Consider the following 17873-nt stretch of genomic DNA (forward strand, 5'->3'; position numbering starts at 1 on the left):
CCTTTAGGATGGACTTGCTGGATCTCCTGCTGACACTTTTCCCCAAGAACCTCTCCCTCGAGTCTGGTTGAGATTTCTTACCTATTCTACAGCGAACACATTCAAAGGATGAAAACACTACCGTTCTTCAGAAGGTAACACGGTCAGAGGGTGCACTCTTTGAATCCCCGAGCAGCCGCCAGCCTGCTCACTGGGCCTGGGTTCTAATCACCGGGGCAGCTCGTCTTAACACGAATTGCAGGCCCCAGGGAGGCCACTCCCATCTCTCCGGCATCTCACCACTCCAGCCTCTCCCATCAGCCTGCACGCTGCAGGCCAAACATCTCTTTTTCTGGTACATTCTTCTTGGGAAGGAAAAAAATAAACCAAAACAGAATTCCCCTACCAGAACACATCACTTTCTTGCTAACCACAAATTCTGGTAAAATCTGCCCTACGTAGGAGAGATTCAGTTCCTCTTTCCTCAGATGGACACATTTTACCTTGCAAATTGTGTGTGTGAGAGAGACAGAGGAACAGAGTTCAAAGAGCATTAACACCAATTTAAATAACACTCACGCAGCTACCACTGTTACCAAACTAAAATGTGATACTATCCTAAACACACTTGGGATAAAAACGTAATTCTAGGGAATTTCCTGGCGGTGCAGCGTATCAGGACTCTGCGCTTCTACTGCAGGGGGCCCAGGTTCCATCGCTGGCTGGGGAACTAAGATCCTGCATGCCACCAAAAAAAAAAAAAAACCACATGTGATTCTATTCTAGCAGAGCCCTATCTCCATTAGCAGATGCTGAGATATAAAGAAAAATAATGGTTTCTGCCCCTCAGGAGCTGACAACAGAAATGTGTGTGATGGAGGGAAAGATGGACAGGAAGGTATTTTTTTGGCCCAAAGCAGGTGATACTTTAAGGTATAATTTAATCCGTCAAATGCATACATCTCAAGCAACAGGTCAGTGAACTGCCTGACAAATGTGTCCAGGCAGAGCAGCGGCAGCGGGATGGTGGCGGGAGCGTGGGGGGAGTGCAGACCACACAGGTGCGCAGGCGGTGGGGTCGCTCAGAGGAGGAGCAGAGCTCAGGTCTGACCCCACAGAAAGCCTGGAGGCCCCCGCCCCCGCCTCCCAGGCTTGGAAGACAAACAGCTCAGAGCTTCCTAACCGAACAGCAGGTACGGCGCATGTTCAGCGAGGGGCTACAGCAGAACTGAAACCGATCACTTAAGACATGGCGCTTTCACTGTCAAGGTCTAGAGTTCAATCCCTAGTCAGGAAACTAGGATCCCAGGAGCTCTGAGGCGCAGGGCAGAAGGAAAGAAGGAAGGAAAGACTAAATTCAGGTCTGCAGGGTTGTAGGAAAGCAGGGCTGGGACCCAGTGGTAATCTGTATTCTTATCCAGCATGATGCAATTCCCAAAATCAGATTAGACAAGCAAGCACCTATCACACTCATTCTTAGGCACTCCAGGGCATCCTCACTGAGCTTTGTAACCTCTGAACAGACCCTGAAATAAACTCTCATGCTGCAATCAGAAAAAAGTGTTCCAGTCAATCAGATATTTTGATGGTTATGATTTTAATATGAAATCCACAACAGGTCTAAGTCCAAAATACAAAAAGAACTGCTACAAAGAAAAAAAAAAAGAAAAAAATCCCATAAGAAAATGGGCCAAAGATAAGAACAGTCAGCTCAGGAAGATCATACAAGATCAAAGCATCACAAGAAACTAGACCTCACTAATAACTGAAAAAACAGAAATTAAAAAAAAAATAAAACATGTTCTTAATTTCTCTAATGCTGAAGGAATCTTTTTCAAAACATGGCATTTAGTGGTGGTGAGGTGACGGGGAAAAGAAGCGTTGCTGTTACAGGTATAAACTGGTAACAGCCATCAGAAAGGATAATTTGTCAGAATTTGTTCAAACAAAAAACATGCAACTGGGCTTCCCTGGTGGCTCAGGGGTAAAGAATCCGCCTGCCAATGCAGGTGACACGGGATTGATCCCTGATCCAGGAAGACCGCACATGCCGCGGAGCAACTAAGCCCGGGAGTCACGATATTGAGCCCAAGCTCTAGAGCCCAGGACCCACAGCTACTGAACTCTGCGCCAGAGAGCCTGTGCTCCGCAATGAGAGAACCCACCCCAGTGAGAAGCCCACACACCACAACTAGAGAGTAACCCCTCGTTAGCTGCGACCACAGAAAAGCCCAGGCAGCAAGAAAGACCCAGCACAGCGAAAAATAATTTTTTTTTTAAAAAGTATGTAACGCTACAGCCCAGCAATTCCACTCCTTAGGGTGTTTAAGGCAGAAAGTGGGTGGGTGCTCAGTCGTGTCTGACCCTTGCAAGCCCATGGACTACAGCCCACCAGGTTCCTCTGTCCAGGGGATTTCCCAGGCAACAATACTGTGGAGTGGGCTGCCATTTCCTCCTCCAGGGGATCTTCCCGACCTGGGGATCAAGCCCAAGTCGTCTGCATCTCCTGCACTGGCAACTGGGTTCCTTACCGATGAGCCATCTTGGGCAGCCATTATGGCAGACTAATGACCTCTAAAGGTACCCGCACCCTAATCCCAGAAAACATAAATCTATTAGATTACACAGTAAAGGAGAACTAAAGGTGCAGATAAAATTCAGGTTGCTAATAAGCTGACATTAAAATTGGGAGAATCCTATCAGATTACCAGGTGGGCCCAATGTAATCCGAGGGGTCCTTAAAAGTAGAAGAAGTGGACAGAAGAAAGAGTCGGAGACAGGACAGGGCAAGAAAGGCGTGGCCTGGGGCACCTGGAGCAAGGGGGTTATCAGTCAAGGAATGTGGAAGGCATCTGGGAGCTGGGAAAGACCAAGAAACGGCTTCTCCCCCAGGGCCTCCGGATGGAACGCAGATCTGCCTACAGCTAGATTTCAGCTCAGGGAAACCCGTTCTGGACTACAGACCTTCTGAACTGTAAAATGATAAATTTCTGCTGGTTAAGCCACTTTGTGGTCACTTTGTGTGGTCATTTTTATTTCAGCAGCAGCAGAAAACCAATACACGACCCTAGGGAAAAACAGGCACAGAGGAACAAGGAGGTGTACACTGTCTGAGCACACGTGAGTATAAACACAAAAACGGGGCGAGAGGATCCATCCCAAACTGGTGAGCGGGGGTGAGTGCCGATCTGTAGTGTTCTCAGTTGTGTTTGCCCTTTTTTTTTTTTGGAAAGGAAATGTAGTTGTCTACATATTGCAAAATTGAAAGTTAAATTTTTAGGAAGGGAGTTATCACTCACAGCTTAAGCTTCCAAGGATTAGAATATAATATGATTCTTGGGACTCCCCTGATGGTACAGTGGAAAAGAATCTGCCTGCCAATGCAGGGAACATGGGCTGGATCCCTGGTCTGGGAGGACTCCACAGGCTGTGGAGAAAATGAAGTCCGTGCGCAACAACTACCAAGCCTCCTGCTGCAACGGCTGAAGTCCACTCTCCCTGAGCCTGTGCTCCACTGCAAGAGAAGCCACCGCAATAAGAGGCCCACACACAGCAAGGAAGAGCAGCCCGTGTTCCACGCAACTAGAGAAAGCCCTCTCACAGCAACAAAGACCCAGAGCAGCCAAAAAAAAATTAACCTTAAAAAAAATTTTTTTTTAAACATTAAGGCTGAAAACCACAGTGAACATCATTTTTTCTGACAATCCCAAAGGCATTACAAAGACCTAGACCCCCACAGTCCCCACAGTTAATACTAACAGTGAGCTACGGCTGTGTGGACAGAACACCAGAGAAAATGAAATTTGCTGTATATGCATAAGCCACTTCTTCAACAGTCAAAACAAACCTTTGCTCAAGCATGAGACACATGTAACATGTTTGGATAAAATTCACTCTCAAAAACTTATTTTCTGATTGCAGCCCATCTAACCACCATCCCCACCACAACATACCCTCTTAACATTGCCCACTGTGGGCAGGCCACTTACCTCTGGGTTTTTGCTTTCCCAGTTTAAAAAAAAATTGGGGTTTTTTTTTTTTTTGCTGTTGTTGCGTTTTTCCTCTACCACGCCACCTCCTTCAAGTGGATGCCTGATGTTAACACAATCACCGCAGCCCCTAACAAGGCCAGCTGCCAGTCTCAGAGAGCAGGGGGTGGCTGACACCATCCATAATGGCAACCAGTGGGTAAGTCCTGCAGGAGACATTCAGGCCGCCCTTGACCTGCAGAGAGAGCCCAGAACGACCACCACATCCAGCACCCCTGAACTGCTTTACAATCTCCAGGGGAAGCAGCGTTCCTGCTCAAACAGTGCCTCACATTTCCAAATGTGACCTGAATAAGGAGTCCAGTGTGGGCACCTGATAGAGGCAGGCTGGACTGGCCCACGCTGGGCTCAAACGTGTGACCTCCTGAACACAATGTTCTAACCATGAGCACGAGCCATCACATGCTACCCCTTACAAAGCTACAAGTGAAAGAGAAAATAAAGACCAAGGGTGGGGAGCGGCGGGTCCGGTGTCTAAAGGCAGACTCACCCAGGGTCTTCAAAGCACTTAGGCCAATCAAGAGCACCGTCCACCCCCACCCCGGCCCCCAGCAGCTTCACTCCACTCCTACCTCCTTTTCTCCCTAATAAATTAACCGTCTCACCAGCCCTCCAGGACTCACTTTAAGCACGACCTCCTCAGGGACACGTTGCCAAGGCCCTCCAAACGGAGTTTCCAACTTCGTGCCGCCGCCGCCGCCACCGCGAAGCTGCAGTAACTCACACCCACATGTATTCTCCCGTTAGAAGGCTAGAGGGGGTGCCCTCTACATGGGGCCATCCTAGAAAAGCCGAGCCTCACGCACTAAGAAAAGCACGTACGGAGAAACACGGCGGGCTGGCAGAAGAAACACCCAAGTCCTGAGCTGCCACAGTACGCGCAAGGCCCGGCAAGTCCAGAGGCACGCGGCGGGCAGGTGGGCACGCAGGGAGCGCGGGGTGGGCGGGTCCTGCGGCCCCGAGGGACCCGGACAGTCCTGGGGAGACGCAGGCAGAAGCGCGCGGAGCGCAAACGCGGACAGGTGCTGGGGTCTGAGCCGCGGAGCCACGCGCCCTCCTGGGCGTGGACCGGGAGGGGCCGTGAGAGGGCAGGACCCAGCAGGCGCGGGGAGTCCGGAGCCAGGAAGAGAACCGCAGGCCGCAGGGCCTCGGGGGCGCGGGCCGGAGCCACGCGGGGCCTGGGGGGATGCCTGCCATACCTGCCGCTGGCGGGTCCGCCTCCTCGTCCGCCTCCGCCTCCGCAGCTGCAGCTCCGGGCGCGGTGGGCAGCGGGTCCATCGCGCCGCCGGTCATGTGAGCGATCGCCACGTGACTTCCTCTGCGCCCGCCGGCCTGGGCCGAGGCTCGCCCCGCCCACACCCAGGGTTTGGCCACGCCCACTCCCGGCCTATCCCCGCCCGCCCCGGGCCTGCCCCGCCCACCCTCGGCATCGCCCCGCCCACGCGCTGGGCCTGTCCCGCCCACTCTCGGCCTCGCCCCGCCCACGCGCCTGGTCCGCCACGCCCACTCCCGGCGTCGCCCCGCCCACTCCCCCGCCTCTTCCCGCCCAGCCCAGGCTCAGCTGCCACGCGGAGGGCAGGTGGCGCGGTCCAGGCGCGAGCTCAGCGCCCGGCGTCCGCCGCTCCCCCGCTGCAGGTTCTCTGGCCGCTCCCTCGCCCGCCCAGTCAGTCCCCACCTGCCCTCTCTCAGGCCCCCACTCACTCATTCATCCATTTATTCTCACTCTCATCCTCTGGTCCGCTCTCTCGTTCACTTCCTCGTTCGTCCGCCCGCTGGTCCATCCGCTCGTTCGTTCACCGACTCGCTCACTAAGCCACCTGGTCATTCAGTCGTTCACTCCCTCAGTCAGGTCTCCAGACTGCCCCCTGGAGGCCAGGCGGGCCTGTGCATTTGGTACCCTCCCCTATATGGAGGACGGACAGGCCACCGGAGTGGAGCGAGTGTCCCGACTTCCAGAACAAGACTGTGGGAGCGCCGCACAAGAGCGCTCCCCCGGCCCTGGCCGGGTGAAGGGATCTCGGGATACGGAGAGCCTCAGCTGAAGCTGGAGGAATGAGGAATTCGGCGGGAGGAAGGAGCGGATACCCACAGGCCCCGAGGCATAGCACAGCTGCAAACGCTGTGGTCTTCCTGGAGCTAAAAGCGGAGGCCGAAGAGGAAGCTGGAGCTACTGGTAGTGCTCCGTTAGGGGGGGCCTTGTTCCCAAGGTAAGGACCGTGTACCTCCTAATACCGGGACAACTGTAAACGCCCGGGGAGCCGGTAAAAGCAATCAAGAGCCCAGAGCCCCAGTCAGGGTTCTAGAAAGGAGTCCCCTCCGCAGGGAGTTAGTTCTCCTTGTTACAGCCACCGGATATCTTTGTGAGCCGACCAACAACGATGCTGTCCCCAGCATAACTGAGGAAGTGGTGTGCCTCTTCCAGAGACCGGCATGTAGAAGCTTTCCCAAGTCCCAGCGGGATGCTGTTTCCTTCCACCACCGCAGGCTTCCTTTAAGCTGGTTTTGCATCAAATGATGTGCTCAGCACTTTCTCCCCTCCCAAGGGCGCGCGCACACACACACACATTGTCATTCTCTCGTCTCCCACTCCCTTCCCTCCCTTCCTCTCTCTCTCTCCGCCTCTCTAACTTCCTGGAAGAATTTGCTACATATCTGTGTCCCCCTCCCCCCACTAGATCATAAGATCCTTATTCAATGCTTAAACTAAACTCACTGCACCTTGAAAACTGTGAGGCACTGAACAAGTATAAAGCTAAACATTACACAAGAATAAAAGCATGCATGTATGCTAAGTCGCTTCAGTCGTGTCTGACTCTTTGCGACCCTATGGACTGCAGCCCAACAGGCTCCTCTGTCCATGGGATTCTCCAGCAAGAATAATGGAATGGCTAAGTGATATTCCATGGTGTATATATACCACAGCTTCCTTATCCATTCGTCTGCTGATGGGCATCTAGGTTGCTTCCATGTCCTGGCTATTATAAACAGTGCTGCGATGAACATTGGGGTGCACGTGTCTCTTTCAGATCTGGTTTCCTTGGTGTATATGCCCAGGAGTGGGATTGCTGGGTCATATGGCACATCGAAACATGTATATTATCTAGGGTGAAACAGATCACCAGCCCAGGTGGGATGCCTGAGACAAGTGCTCGGGCCTGGTGCACTGGGAAGACCCAGAGGAATCAGGTGGAGAGGGAGGTGGGAGGGGGGATCGGGATGGGGAATACTTGTAAATCCATGGCTGATTCATGTCAATGTATGACAAAAACACTACAATATTGTAAAGTAATTAGCCTCCAACTAATAAAAATTTAAAAAAATAAAGAATACTGGAATGGGATATAGTGCCCTCCTCCAGGGGATCTTCCGACCTAGGGATCGAACCCACATCTCTCGCATCTCCTGCATTGGCAGGTGGGTTCTTTACCACTAGTGCCACCTGGGAAGCCGCACGAGTAACAGCTCATTAAATTTATTGTTTTACTTGAACACCCCTGACATGGTCAGCCGGCCTCTGTTGTAGTTCAGTGGTCCTGCACCTTGGCTGCAGTAATCACCTGGGAGCATTTAACTATCCTCTGCCTGAAGCCCACCCTCAGAAGTTCTGATTCAATTGGTCTCAGGTATGATCCGGAGAAGGCACTGGCACCCCACTCCAGTACTCTTGCCTGGAAAATTGCACGGACGGAGGAGCCTGGTCGGCTGCAGTCCATGGGGTCGCAAAGAGTCAGACACGACTGAGCGACTTCACTCTCACTTTTGACTTTCATGCATTGGAGAAGGAAATGGCAACCCACTCCAGTGTTCTTGACGGCAGAGCCTGGTGGGCTGCCGTCTATGGGATCACACAGAGTCGGACACGACTGAAGCGACTTAGCAGCAGCAGCAGCAGGTATGGTCCAAACTCGGGATTTTTTTTTTTAAAGCTCCCTGGATGATGCTAAGGTGCAGCCCAGGTGGAAAACCACTGCTCTAAGTTGAAAGTTTGTTTTATCCTTGCAAATTTCTTGAGCATCTGCTCAGTTGGGAATTCTGTTTGTCATGGGAGAGGAGAGTGAGGAACCCCACATGGGGATAATCAGGAGAGGTCCCCACCTTCCAAATTTTCTGATGGAATTGATCAGAGGAGCAGAACACAGCCGAATTCCCACACCACACAGAGCACAGTGGGAGCGGAGGGCTGCAAACACGGGCACTGTGGGAGGAAAGATGAATGGTTGGTTCCGATGTGACAGGCTATGAATGCCTCCAGGAGAAGGGAACTCAGCCCTCACAAGCTGTGGGCTCCACTGCCAGATATCGCTAACAGTGAGAGCATGCTTGGGAAACATGCATCGAAATATGTCTGCCTGTCATGTCTTTAGATCCTCGCCAAAGAAGCCTAATCCTTATGCTATTTCTGTTTCATTCAGGAAATGGTAAATAGAAAATGGAATGTCTGCTTTTTTAGACCCTTTGATTAGTGGCACAAATTCAAGTACATGAAGACTGTTAATGTGTTTTGAGTCACTTTTATCACTTTCCCTTCAGGAAAAGGAGAACTGTGTAAGCGAACTGACAGAACTTGGGACGCAGAACACTGAAGCTGGGACTCCTGTGCAGGCGGACGTGCAGAAGGGGGCTCTTACTGGTTATCCTGCCAACGCAAGCACCGCCAGGTCCTACTAAAGACCTTTCCAGAGAGTCACTAAAATGCCTCGAGGAGGATACCCTCCTCGAGGTTATTAATAATCGTACACGTGTTTGTGAGCACAGGCTCAATCACACTGCAGTAACAATCTCAAACCTCAGAGGCCAGAAACAGCAAAGGGGTTGTATTCACCACCAGCCCTCAGAAACCCAGGGTAAGAGGGCAGCCTCCACTTTGAATTTCTGCCCTCCTGACAAAGGGGAAGCCCTCGGAGCGTTTAACTGCTCTGGCTCAGAATCACCACAAGGCTTCTACTCACAACTCATTGGCCAGAACTAGTCATGGCTATGCCCAACCACAAGTGGAACACATTACCATGCCCTTGGAAGAGAGCCAGCCAGAAACGCCCGATAAACAGCAGTAAATGCTAACCACACTAACCAAGCGAACCTTTACTGAACATGCCTATTATGTACTGAGCACTCTCACATATGCCTTTTACTTAGAAGCTTGTCGACTTCTCACAATAAATCTAGAAAATAGTAGTATGATTATCTTCATTTTCTTCAGAAAAGTTCAACCCTCTAAGACCCCACAGCTAGTTGATAAAAGATCTGGGGTTCAAATCCACACTGTCTGGTGCCAGAGACCATCCCCAGAGCCCCTGCAGCATTTTCCCTGTGCTATAAAGCCAGCAATTTATCTTCGAATTTCCTAACCCCCCAATTCTGCTCCACCCATAACCCCTTGTTTCAGGAGGCTGGTAGGGAAGCTGCCTATGGCTCTGTAAAGCAAAAAGTAGGGAAGAGAAATAACTCTAAAGGTAGAGAAAATTATAATTTCATTAATAATATCAATCATCCCAAACTTTTAAAAAAAATATGTACTAGGTTTCAGGCACTATGCTAATTGATGAACCAGTATCATCTCATTTAATACTGTGACGATCATGAAATCAAATCCTCTTCTGACACGATGGGTTACCTGCTCAAGCAGCGCCTCTCCAGTATCCATTCTGAAATTCCTGCCTGGGGCAGTTCAGCAGTTAAGACTGTGCTTCCATTGCAGGGTGCAGGTTTAATCCCTGGTCAGAAAACTATAAAGTTTCCATCCCTGGTGGAGGAACTAAGATTGTCAGAGAACTAAGATCCCACATGTTTTGCAGCATGGCCAAATAATAATAAAGATGAATAAATAAACATTTAAAAAATAAAATTTCTGCCTGGAGGAAAGGGGGTTGCCCACATCCTCCATGAGCCCCAGAAAGCTTTAAATATCTCAAACAAGTTGGCTGTCCTAGTCAAACTTTATTTTTTGGGTTTCTATTTTTTTATTTGGCTTCGTGAGATCTTGGCTCCGACACCAGGGCTTCAACCCGCATCCTCTGAATTGGGCTTCCCAAGTGGCGCTAGTGGTAAAGAAGCTGCCTGCAGTGCAGAAAACATAAGAGACTAATGTTCGATCCCTGGGTCAGGAAGATCCCCTGGAGAAGGAAATGTCAACCACCCCGGCATTCTTGCCTGGGAAATCCCACGGACAGAGCCTGGCGGGCTCCAGTCCATGGCATCGCAAAGAGACGGACACAGCTGAGCACACACATACACATTCTCAACCACTGGACCACCAGGGAAGTCCCTGTCCTGATTCGACTTTGGACAAGCTGCTTAACCTGCTTCAGTTTGCTCACATGCAAAATGGATATATCAAGATTACTTGCTCCAACACGTTGCCCTGGGTCAAAGGTAAAGTTTTAAATAAGAGACTTCTTAAGACGGTCTGAACCGGTGCAGAAGTACATTCACTGTGTTCCCCAAACAGAAATGCTAGCTAACATTTTACCCCCAAACTATTTTTTTTTTTTTTTTTTTTTTTTTTTTTCAAACTATTTTTTATTACATAGCTGGATTCAAAAGCAAGAAAGAGTGCCGCATAGGGGGAACTTTAAGTTACAGGAATGGACAAAAACTGAAGAAAACAACTCACAGAGCTTTCAGAAATAAGATAAGGTTCTAGGAACTTGGGTTAAGGCAATAGGAAGGCTTCGGTCCCAGCAAGCACGGGAAACAGACCTGAACTTCCTAGACATAATCAGGATTGATGAAGGGATGACCCACCAGCCTCCTGAAGCAGCATGGAAGCTGGCTGTCCACAGTGGACCAAGAGTGGAAAAGGAATAATCCTTGAAGCAATCCCACTCCAAGATATTTACCCACAAGAAATAAAAGCATATGTCCACCAAAAAAAGGCTCATTCCTAGAAGCCACATGCAAAGAGCTGAAAATTGGAGATAACCCAAATGTCTATTAACAACAGACTGGATGAACATATTGCTGTGGAGTCATACAATAGATTGCCACACTGCAATAAAAAAAAAGTACAAAATACTAATACGAGTACTGGGAAGTGGGGTATTGCTATGACAAATACCTAAAAACGTGAAGCTGACTTCAGAATTAGGTGATGGGTAGAGACTGGAAGAATTTTAAGAAGCACAATAGAAGACACCTTGGTTGCCTTGAATAGACTGTTAACAGGCATATGGATGTTAACAATTTTGCTAACTGTGGTAAAGAAAATCTGTATCATCTGAGATGATGATACTTAAATCGTCATAAACAGACTGTTGGTAGCAATAGGGACACTTCAGCCAAGGGCTCAGAGGAAATGAGGAACATGTTGTTGGAAACTGGATGTAACAGGGAGCGTGTTCTACAGTGACAGCGAGCTTAGCTCAACTGTATCCTATGGTTATATGGAAAAGAACTTATCCAGGTTGCAAAGTGAAAGTCGCTCAGTCACATCCAACTCTTTGCGACCCCATGGACTACACGGTCCGTGGAATTCTCCAGACCCGAATACCGGAGTGGGTAGCCTTTATCTTCTCCAGGGGGTCTTCCCAACCCAGGGATCGAACCCAGGTCTCACACAATGCAGGCAGATTCTTCACCAGCTGAGCCGCCAGGGAAGCCCAAGAATATTGGACTGGGTAGCCTAGGAGGCTCACTGTCGGGAAAGTGTGCTTTGGAGAGAAAACCAAGGCTGAACTGCACTTTTCTAGTGCCGAGAAAGGTACGGAACGTCACCGTATCTGGTGACAGAGGGCTCTTGGAAGACATTAGGTCTCTTCGAAGTGAGAATAGAAATAGAATTATCTATCCACAGGAAAGACCTGTGGATAAGCCCCTTTCCCAGTGACGTCCATGGGAGAGCCATAGGTTCCTTCGCGTGTTATGTCAGTAGAAATTCTGCCAGCTAGGACAGACAGGGACAAAGAAACAAGAAATGAAAGAAGGCTGCCTGACCCTCAAAATTCTACAGGCAGGAAACAGCCTCACAACACTACTCAGCTGCAAACCTGTGCTAACCCTTGATGAAAAAGCAAGAAGACTGAGGGTGGGGCCGTGGGCCCAGAGGGCAGAACAGGAAGCCACAGAGGATAATTCCTAGGCCTTGAAACCTGAGTGCGCTCCACTGGATTAAAAAATTAGTATTTATTTATTTACTTGGTGCAACAGGTCTTAGTTACAACACGCAAGATCTTTTTAATTTTTTAGATTATTTATTTACTCTTTTGGCTGCATAGGTCTTCCTTGCTTTGTACAGACTTTCTCCAGTTGCAGCAAGCGGGGGCGGCTCCTCACTGCAGGGCGCGGGCTTCTCCTTGCGGGGGCTTCTCCCGCCGCACAGCCCGGGCTCCAGGCGCGCAGGCTCCAGTAGCTTCGGCTCACGGGCTCGGCACTTGTGGTGCACAGGCTGAGTTGCTGCCTGGTATGTGGAATCTTGAGAGTCCCTTGGACTGCAAGGAGATCAAACGTCAATCCTAAAGGAAGTCAACCCTGGCTATTCATTGGAAGGACTGAAGTTGAAGCTCCGACACTTTGGCCACCTGATGCGAAGAGCTAACCCCAGTGGGCAAACTCCAGGAGATCGTGAGAGACAGGGAATCTGGCGCACTGCAGGCCACGGGGTCACGAAGAGCTGGACATGACGTAACGACTGAACAACAGGGATCAAACCTGTGTCCCCCGCACTGGCAAGTGGATCCCTACCCACTGTGCCAGCAGCAACGTCCACAGGATCTTTTCAGTTGTGGCATGTGAACTCTTAGCTGTGGCATGTGGGATCTAGTTCCCTGACCATGGATTGAACCTAGGCCCCCTTCACTGGGAGCACAGAATATTAGCCACTGGACCGGCAACGAATTACGTGGATTTCAAAATTGCTTGGGACTGCAATTCCTTTTCCATTCCTTCTCCCATTTTGAATGGGAATGTATGTAACTGTTCAGTTCAGTTCAGTCGCTCAGTCGTGTCCGACTCTTTGCGACCCCATGAATCGCAGCATGCCAGGCCTCCCTGTCCATCACCAACTCCTGGAGCTTACGCAAACTCATGTCCCATCGAGTCGGTGATGCCATCCAACTATCCCATCCTCTGTCGTCCCCTTCTCCTCCTGCCCCCAAGCCCTCCCAGCATCAGGGTCTTTTCCAAGGAGTCAGCTCTTCGCATCAGGTGGCCAAAGTATTGGAGTTTCAGCTTCAGTCTTTCCAGTGAACACCCAGGACTGATCTTCTTTAGGATGGACTGGTGGGATCTCCTTGCAGTCCAAGGGGTTCTCTAGAGTCTTCTCCAACACCGCAGTTCAAAAGCATCAATTTTTCAGCGCTCAGCTTTCTTCACAATCCAACTCTCACATCCATACATGACCATTGGAAAAACCAGAGCCTTGACTAGACAGACGTTTGTTGGCAAAGTAATGTCTCTGCTTTTTAATATGCCATCTAGGTTGGTCATAACTTTCCTTCCAAGGAGTAAGCGTCTTTTAATTTCATGGCTGCAATCACCATCTGCAGTGATTTTGGAGCCCCCCAAAATAAAGTCTGACACTGTCTCCACTGTTTCCCCATCTATTTCCCATGAAGTGATGGGTCCAGATACCACGATCTTAGTTTTCTGAATGTTGAGCTTTAAGCCAACTTTTTCACTCTCCTCTTTTACTTTCATCAAGAGGCTTTTTAGTTCTTCTTCACTTTCTGCCATAAGGGTGGTGTCTCATCTGTGTATCTGAGGTGATTGATATTTCTCCCGGCAATCTTGATTCCAGCTTGTGCTTCTTCCAGCCCAGAGTTTCTCATGATGTACTCTGCATATAAGTTAAATAAGCAGGGTGACAATTTACAGTCTTGATGTACTCCTTTTCCCATTTGGAACCAGTCTGTTGTTCCATGTCCAGTTCTAACTGTTGCTTCCTGACTTCCATACAGGTTTCTCAAGACGCAGGTCAGATGGTCTGGTATTGCCATCTCTTTCAGAATTTTCCACAGTTTATTGTGATCCACACAGTCAAAGGTTTTGGCATAGTCAATAAAGCAGAAATAGATGTTTTTCTGGAACTCTCTTCCTTTTTCAATGATCCAGTGGATGTTGGCAATTTGACCTCTGGTTCCTCTGCCTTTTCTAAAACCACCTTGAACATCTGGAAGTTCACGGTTCATGTATTGCTGAAGCCTGACTTGGAGAATTTTGAGCATTACTCTACTAGCATGTGAGATGAGTGCAATCATGTGGTAGTTTGAGCATTCTTTGGCATTGCCTTTCTTTAGGATTGGAATGAAAACTGACCTTTTCCAGTCCTGTGGCCAACTGCTGAGTTTTCCAAATTTGCTGGCATATTGAATGCAGCACTTTCACAGCATCATCTTTTGGGATTTGAAAGAGCTCAACTGGAATTCCATCACCTCCACTAGCTTTGTTCATAGTGATGCTTTCTAAGGCCCACTTGACTTCACATTCCAGGATGTCTGGCTCTAGGTGAGTGATCACACCATCGTGATTATCTGGGTCGTGAAGATCTTTTTTGTACAGTTCTTCTGTGTATTCTTGCCACCTCTTCTTAATATCTTCTGCTTCTGTTAGGTCCAACTGTAACTGTTACCCTATACCTATCAGTATTGTATTTGGGGATTAGATCACTTATTCTCTAAGTGCACAGATGGAAAGGAATTTTGCCTCAGGATGAATCACACACTCAGTCCCACCCATAGCGATTTACATTATTCAAATAAGGAGTCTTGTGACTTTTGAGCTGATGAGATTTCGATAAGATTCTGCACTGAGTTGATGCTATAAAGGGTTGAGACTTCAGAGGATGTTGAAATGGGATGAATGTATTTTTTTAATGTTTATTTATTTGGCTGTACCAGGTCTTAAGTGCAATACGCAGGATCTCCGATCTTCATTATGGGGATCTTCAGTTGCATGCACACTCTTCCTTGTGGCACGTGGAATCCAGTTCCCTGACCAGGGACGGCCCAGGCCCCCGGCACTGGGAGTGTGGAGCCTTAGCCACTGGACCGCCAAGGAAGTTCCAAGGACTATCCTGAATTACCTGGGCGGGTTCAATGTCATTATGAGAGTGCCGTATAAAAGGAATCTTTGAAGACTGTCAAAGCTGGGCAGAAGGCCATGTGATATTAAAGATAGAGACTGGAGTCATGAGCCAAGGAATGCCAGGAGCTTCTAGAAGCGGGAGGAGGCAAGGAAGGCATTCTCTATTGGAACCTCCAAAAGCAACAATCGTGCCAACACCTCGATTTTAACCCTATGAGTCTTATTTCAGGCTTGTGACCTCCAGATCTGTAAGACGACATTTTTGTTGTTTCAAGTCATTAAATTTGTGGTACTTCGTGCCATTGAACTGTACACTTTTAAAATGGTTGATGTTATGTATATTTTACAATTTAAAAAGAAAAAAATTGAAAATTCCCTGGTGGTCCAGTGGTTAAGACACCGTGCTCCCAGTGCGGGGGCTTGGGTTTTGATCCCCGGTTGGGGAACTAAGGTCCCATCTGCCTCGAGGTGCGGCCAAAAAGAAAAGGAAAAAAACCTTCCTCGTGAAGAAAACTCCTAGTCCATATGGCTCCTCTGGTGAATTCTGTCAAACTTCTAAAGGAAAAAAATAATAGCAATCTAATGCAAGCAGGGCATATGCCAGGAATGCAGTGTTGGTTTCATTATCTAAAAAATCAGTGTAATTCATCATATTAACAGAAGACTCATATGAGTATCTCATATGCAGAAAGTATAAATTGCAAAAAAAAAATAATGCAGATAAATTCTGACAAAATTTAACACCCGTTCACAATTATAACTCTGCAAACTAGGATGATAAGGAAACTTCTTCCTGGTAAAGAGCATCTCTGAGAGCCTAGCGCTACCATCATACATCAAGTGGAAGACTAAACAGTCTCCCCCAGGACTGGCAATAAAGCAAGATGTTCGCTCTCCTACTCAGCGTTGACTGGAGGCCCCCGCCTGTGAAGTAGGCAGGAAAAAAGGCATAGAGATTGGAAGGAAGGTGCATATGGAAGCATATTTTTAAAATGCTAAGGAATCTTAAAAACAAAAACCCAAGTTGAATGAGAATAACTGAATTTACCAGGAATGTAGGACACACATCAACACACAGAAATCTACTGTACTTCTTCTTTTTTTAATATTTATTTTTATTATCTACTTGGCCTTGCCGGGTCTTAGTTGCAGCATGCAGAATCTTCGATCTTTGTTGCAGCATGAGAAATCTTTAGTTGCGGCCTTCCAAGTCTTAGTTGAAGCATGTGGGACCTAGTTCCCTGACCAGGGATTGAACCCAGGCGCCCTGCACTGGCAGCATGGAGTCTTGGCCACTGGAGCACCAGGGAAGTACCAACTGTATTTCTGCACAGTATCAACAAGGGCTTCCCTGGTGGCCCAGTGGTAAAGGATCTGCCTGCCAAGGCAGGGGACGCAAGTCGGATTCCTAAGCGGGGAAGATCCCCGGGAAGAGGAAATGGCAACCCACTCCAGTATTCTAGCCCATGAGATCCTGTGGACAGAGCCTGGGTGGACGCCAGTCGGTGGGATCGAAAAACAGTCAGACACGACTTAGTGACTAAACAACAACATAATAGCAACAAACAAATGGAAAATTAAGAAACAAAACCATTTCCCCAACTCATCTAAACTCACTGGGTGAAGAACATCAAGAGTGAACCCTAAGGGGAACCACTGACTTTGAGTGATTACGATGTGTCAGTGTAGATTCGTTCTTGGTAATAAACCCACCATTCTGGAGACTGGTGCCGATCAAATGCGGGAAGTAATGTCTGTGGGGATTCTCTGTATCTCCCCCCCAATTTTGTTGTGAACCTAAACTTCCCTTAACAAAATAGTCTTAAAGAAACTATTCCCCCAAACTCTTTCTGTAAGAGTCTGACACCAAGGTAAGACAAAGACATTAAAAGAAAATCACCTTAATACCAAAACCAAACAAATACGTCACAAGAAGACTACAGATAACATTCTTCATGAACACAGACATGGAAGGCCTTAGCAAAATAGAAGAAAAGAAAAAATATAACCAAGTCCAATCCAGTAATACATAAAAAGTACTTCGACCAAAAAAAAAAAAAAAAAAAAGTACTTCGACCAAGTGAAATGCAAGTTTGGTGTAACGTTTTAAATCCATCAAGGTAATTCGCCACATGTATTCCTCTCCTGCGGCTGCCCTAACAAAGCGCGGCAATCCGTGTGCCTTACCAGAACCGCAGAGCTGTGTTGCCCACAGTTCTAGAGGCCTGAAGTCTGAAATCACGTTGGTGGCCACAGTCACTCTGAAACCTGTCAGACGAGAAGCCCTCCTCGCCTTTCCGAGCTTCCCGCGTTCGCCGTAGTTCTCGGTGCTGCTGGGCTCGTAGACACATCACGCGGCTGCCTTCTCCCTGGGCGTCTGTCTTCACAGGGCATTCTCGTCTTCTTACAGGGCCATGCCCGTCTCTGCTGTGCTGCAAAGCGACTCAGTCACACACACATATGCATTCCTTGTTCTCTCCCTGAGAAGGAAGTCTGAGTGGCCAATAAACATAAAAGATGTTCAGCCTCACTCTTGAGTCAGGTCTGCTGACACCTGTCATTTTTTGGTCATACCGCACGTGAACCTGCTTTTCCATGTTGGAAGAATTCCTTCCTTTTTGAGTCCCCTGACACTCCTAGAGGTGAAATGTCAGACACTCAGTCCCAGCGGCGCCCAGCCAGGCTGACGTGAAGCTGGGGTCCGGAGGCAGAGCGGCCTCCGCGACGGTGATAACTCACGGCAGCCACGCGCCTGCACCCCACATCAAGGGGGCTGGGGGCTGGGGGCTTCCACCAGCATCAGGGGCTGGCGTGCAGCTCTGACAT

At 48.7% G+C, this 17873-nt stretch overlaps 1 protein-coding gene across 3 annotated transcripts in view; it reads right to left on the minus strand.

Moving 5' to 3' along the window:
• SNX8 (sorting nexin 8) overlaps nt 1-17873 on the minus strand; it is a 61612-nt gene that overhangs the window by 33908 nt on the left and 9831 nt on the right. The window contains exon 1 of one of the 3 annotated variants that reach the window (XM_065923684.1): nt 5228-5354. The exons of 1 other annotated variant lie outside the window; for it this stretch is intronic. In XM_065923684.1, coding sequence (XP_065779756.1) covers nt 5228-5321 — 94 coding nt within the window. In that variant the 5' untranslated portion in view covers nt 5322-5354. Of the gene's footprint in view, nt 1-4651; nt 4968-5227; nt 5355-17873 lie in introns of those variants that run through there. One more of the 3 variants, XM_065923687.1, reaches the window with a different exon arrangement.

The sequence above is a fragment of the Muntiacus reevesi genome, chromosome 2 (assembly GCF_963930625.1).
Source record: "Muntiacus reevesi chromosome 2, mMunRee1.1, whole genome shotgun sequence".
Lineage (NCBI taxonomy): Eukaryota > Metazoa > Chordata > Mammalia > Artiodactyla > Cervidae > Muntiacus > Muntiacus reevesi.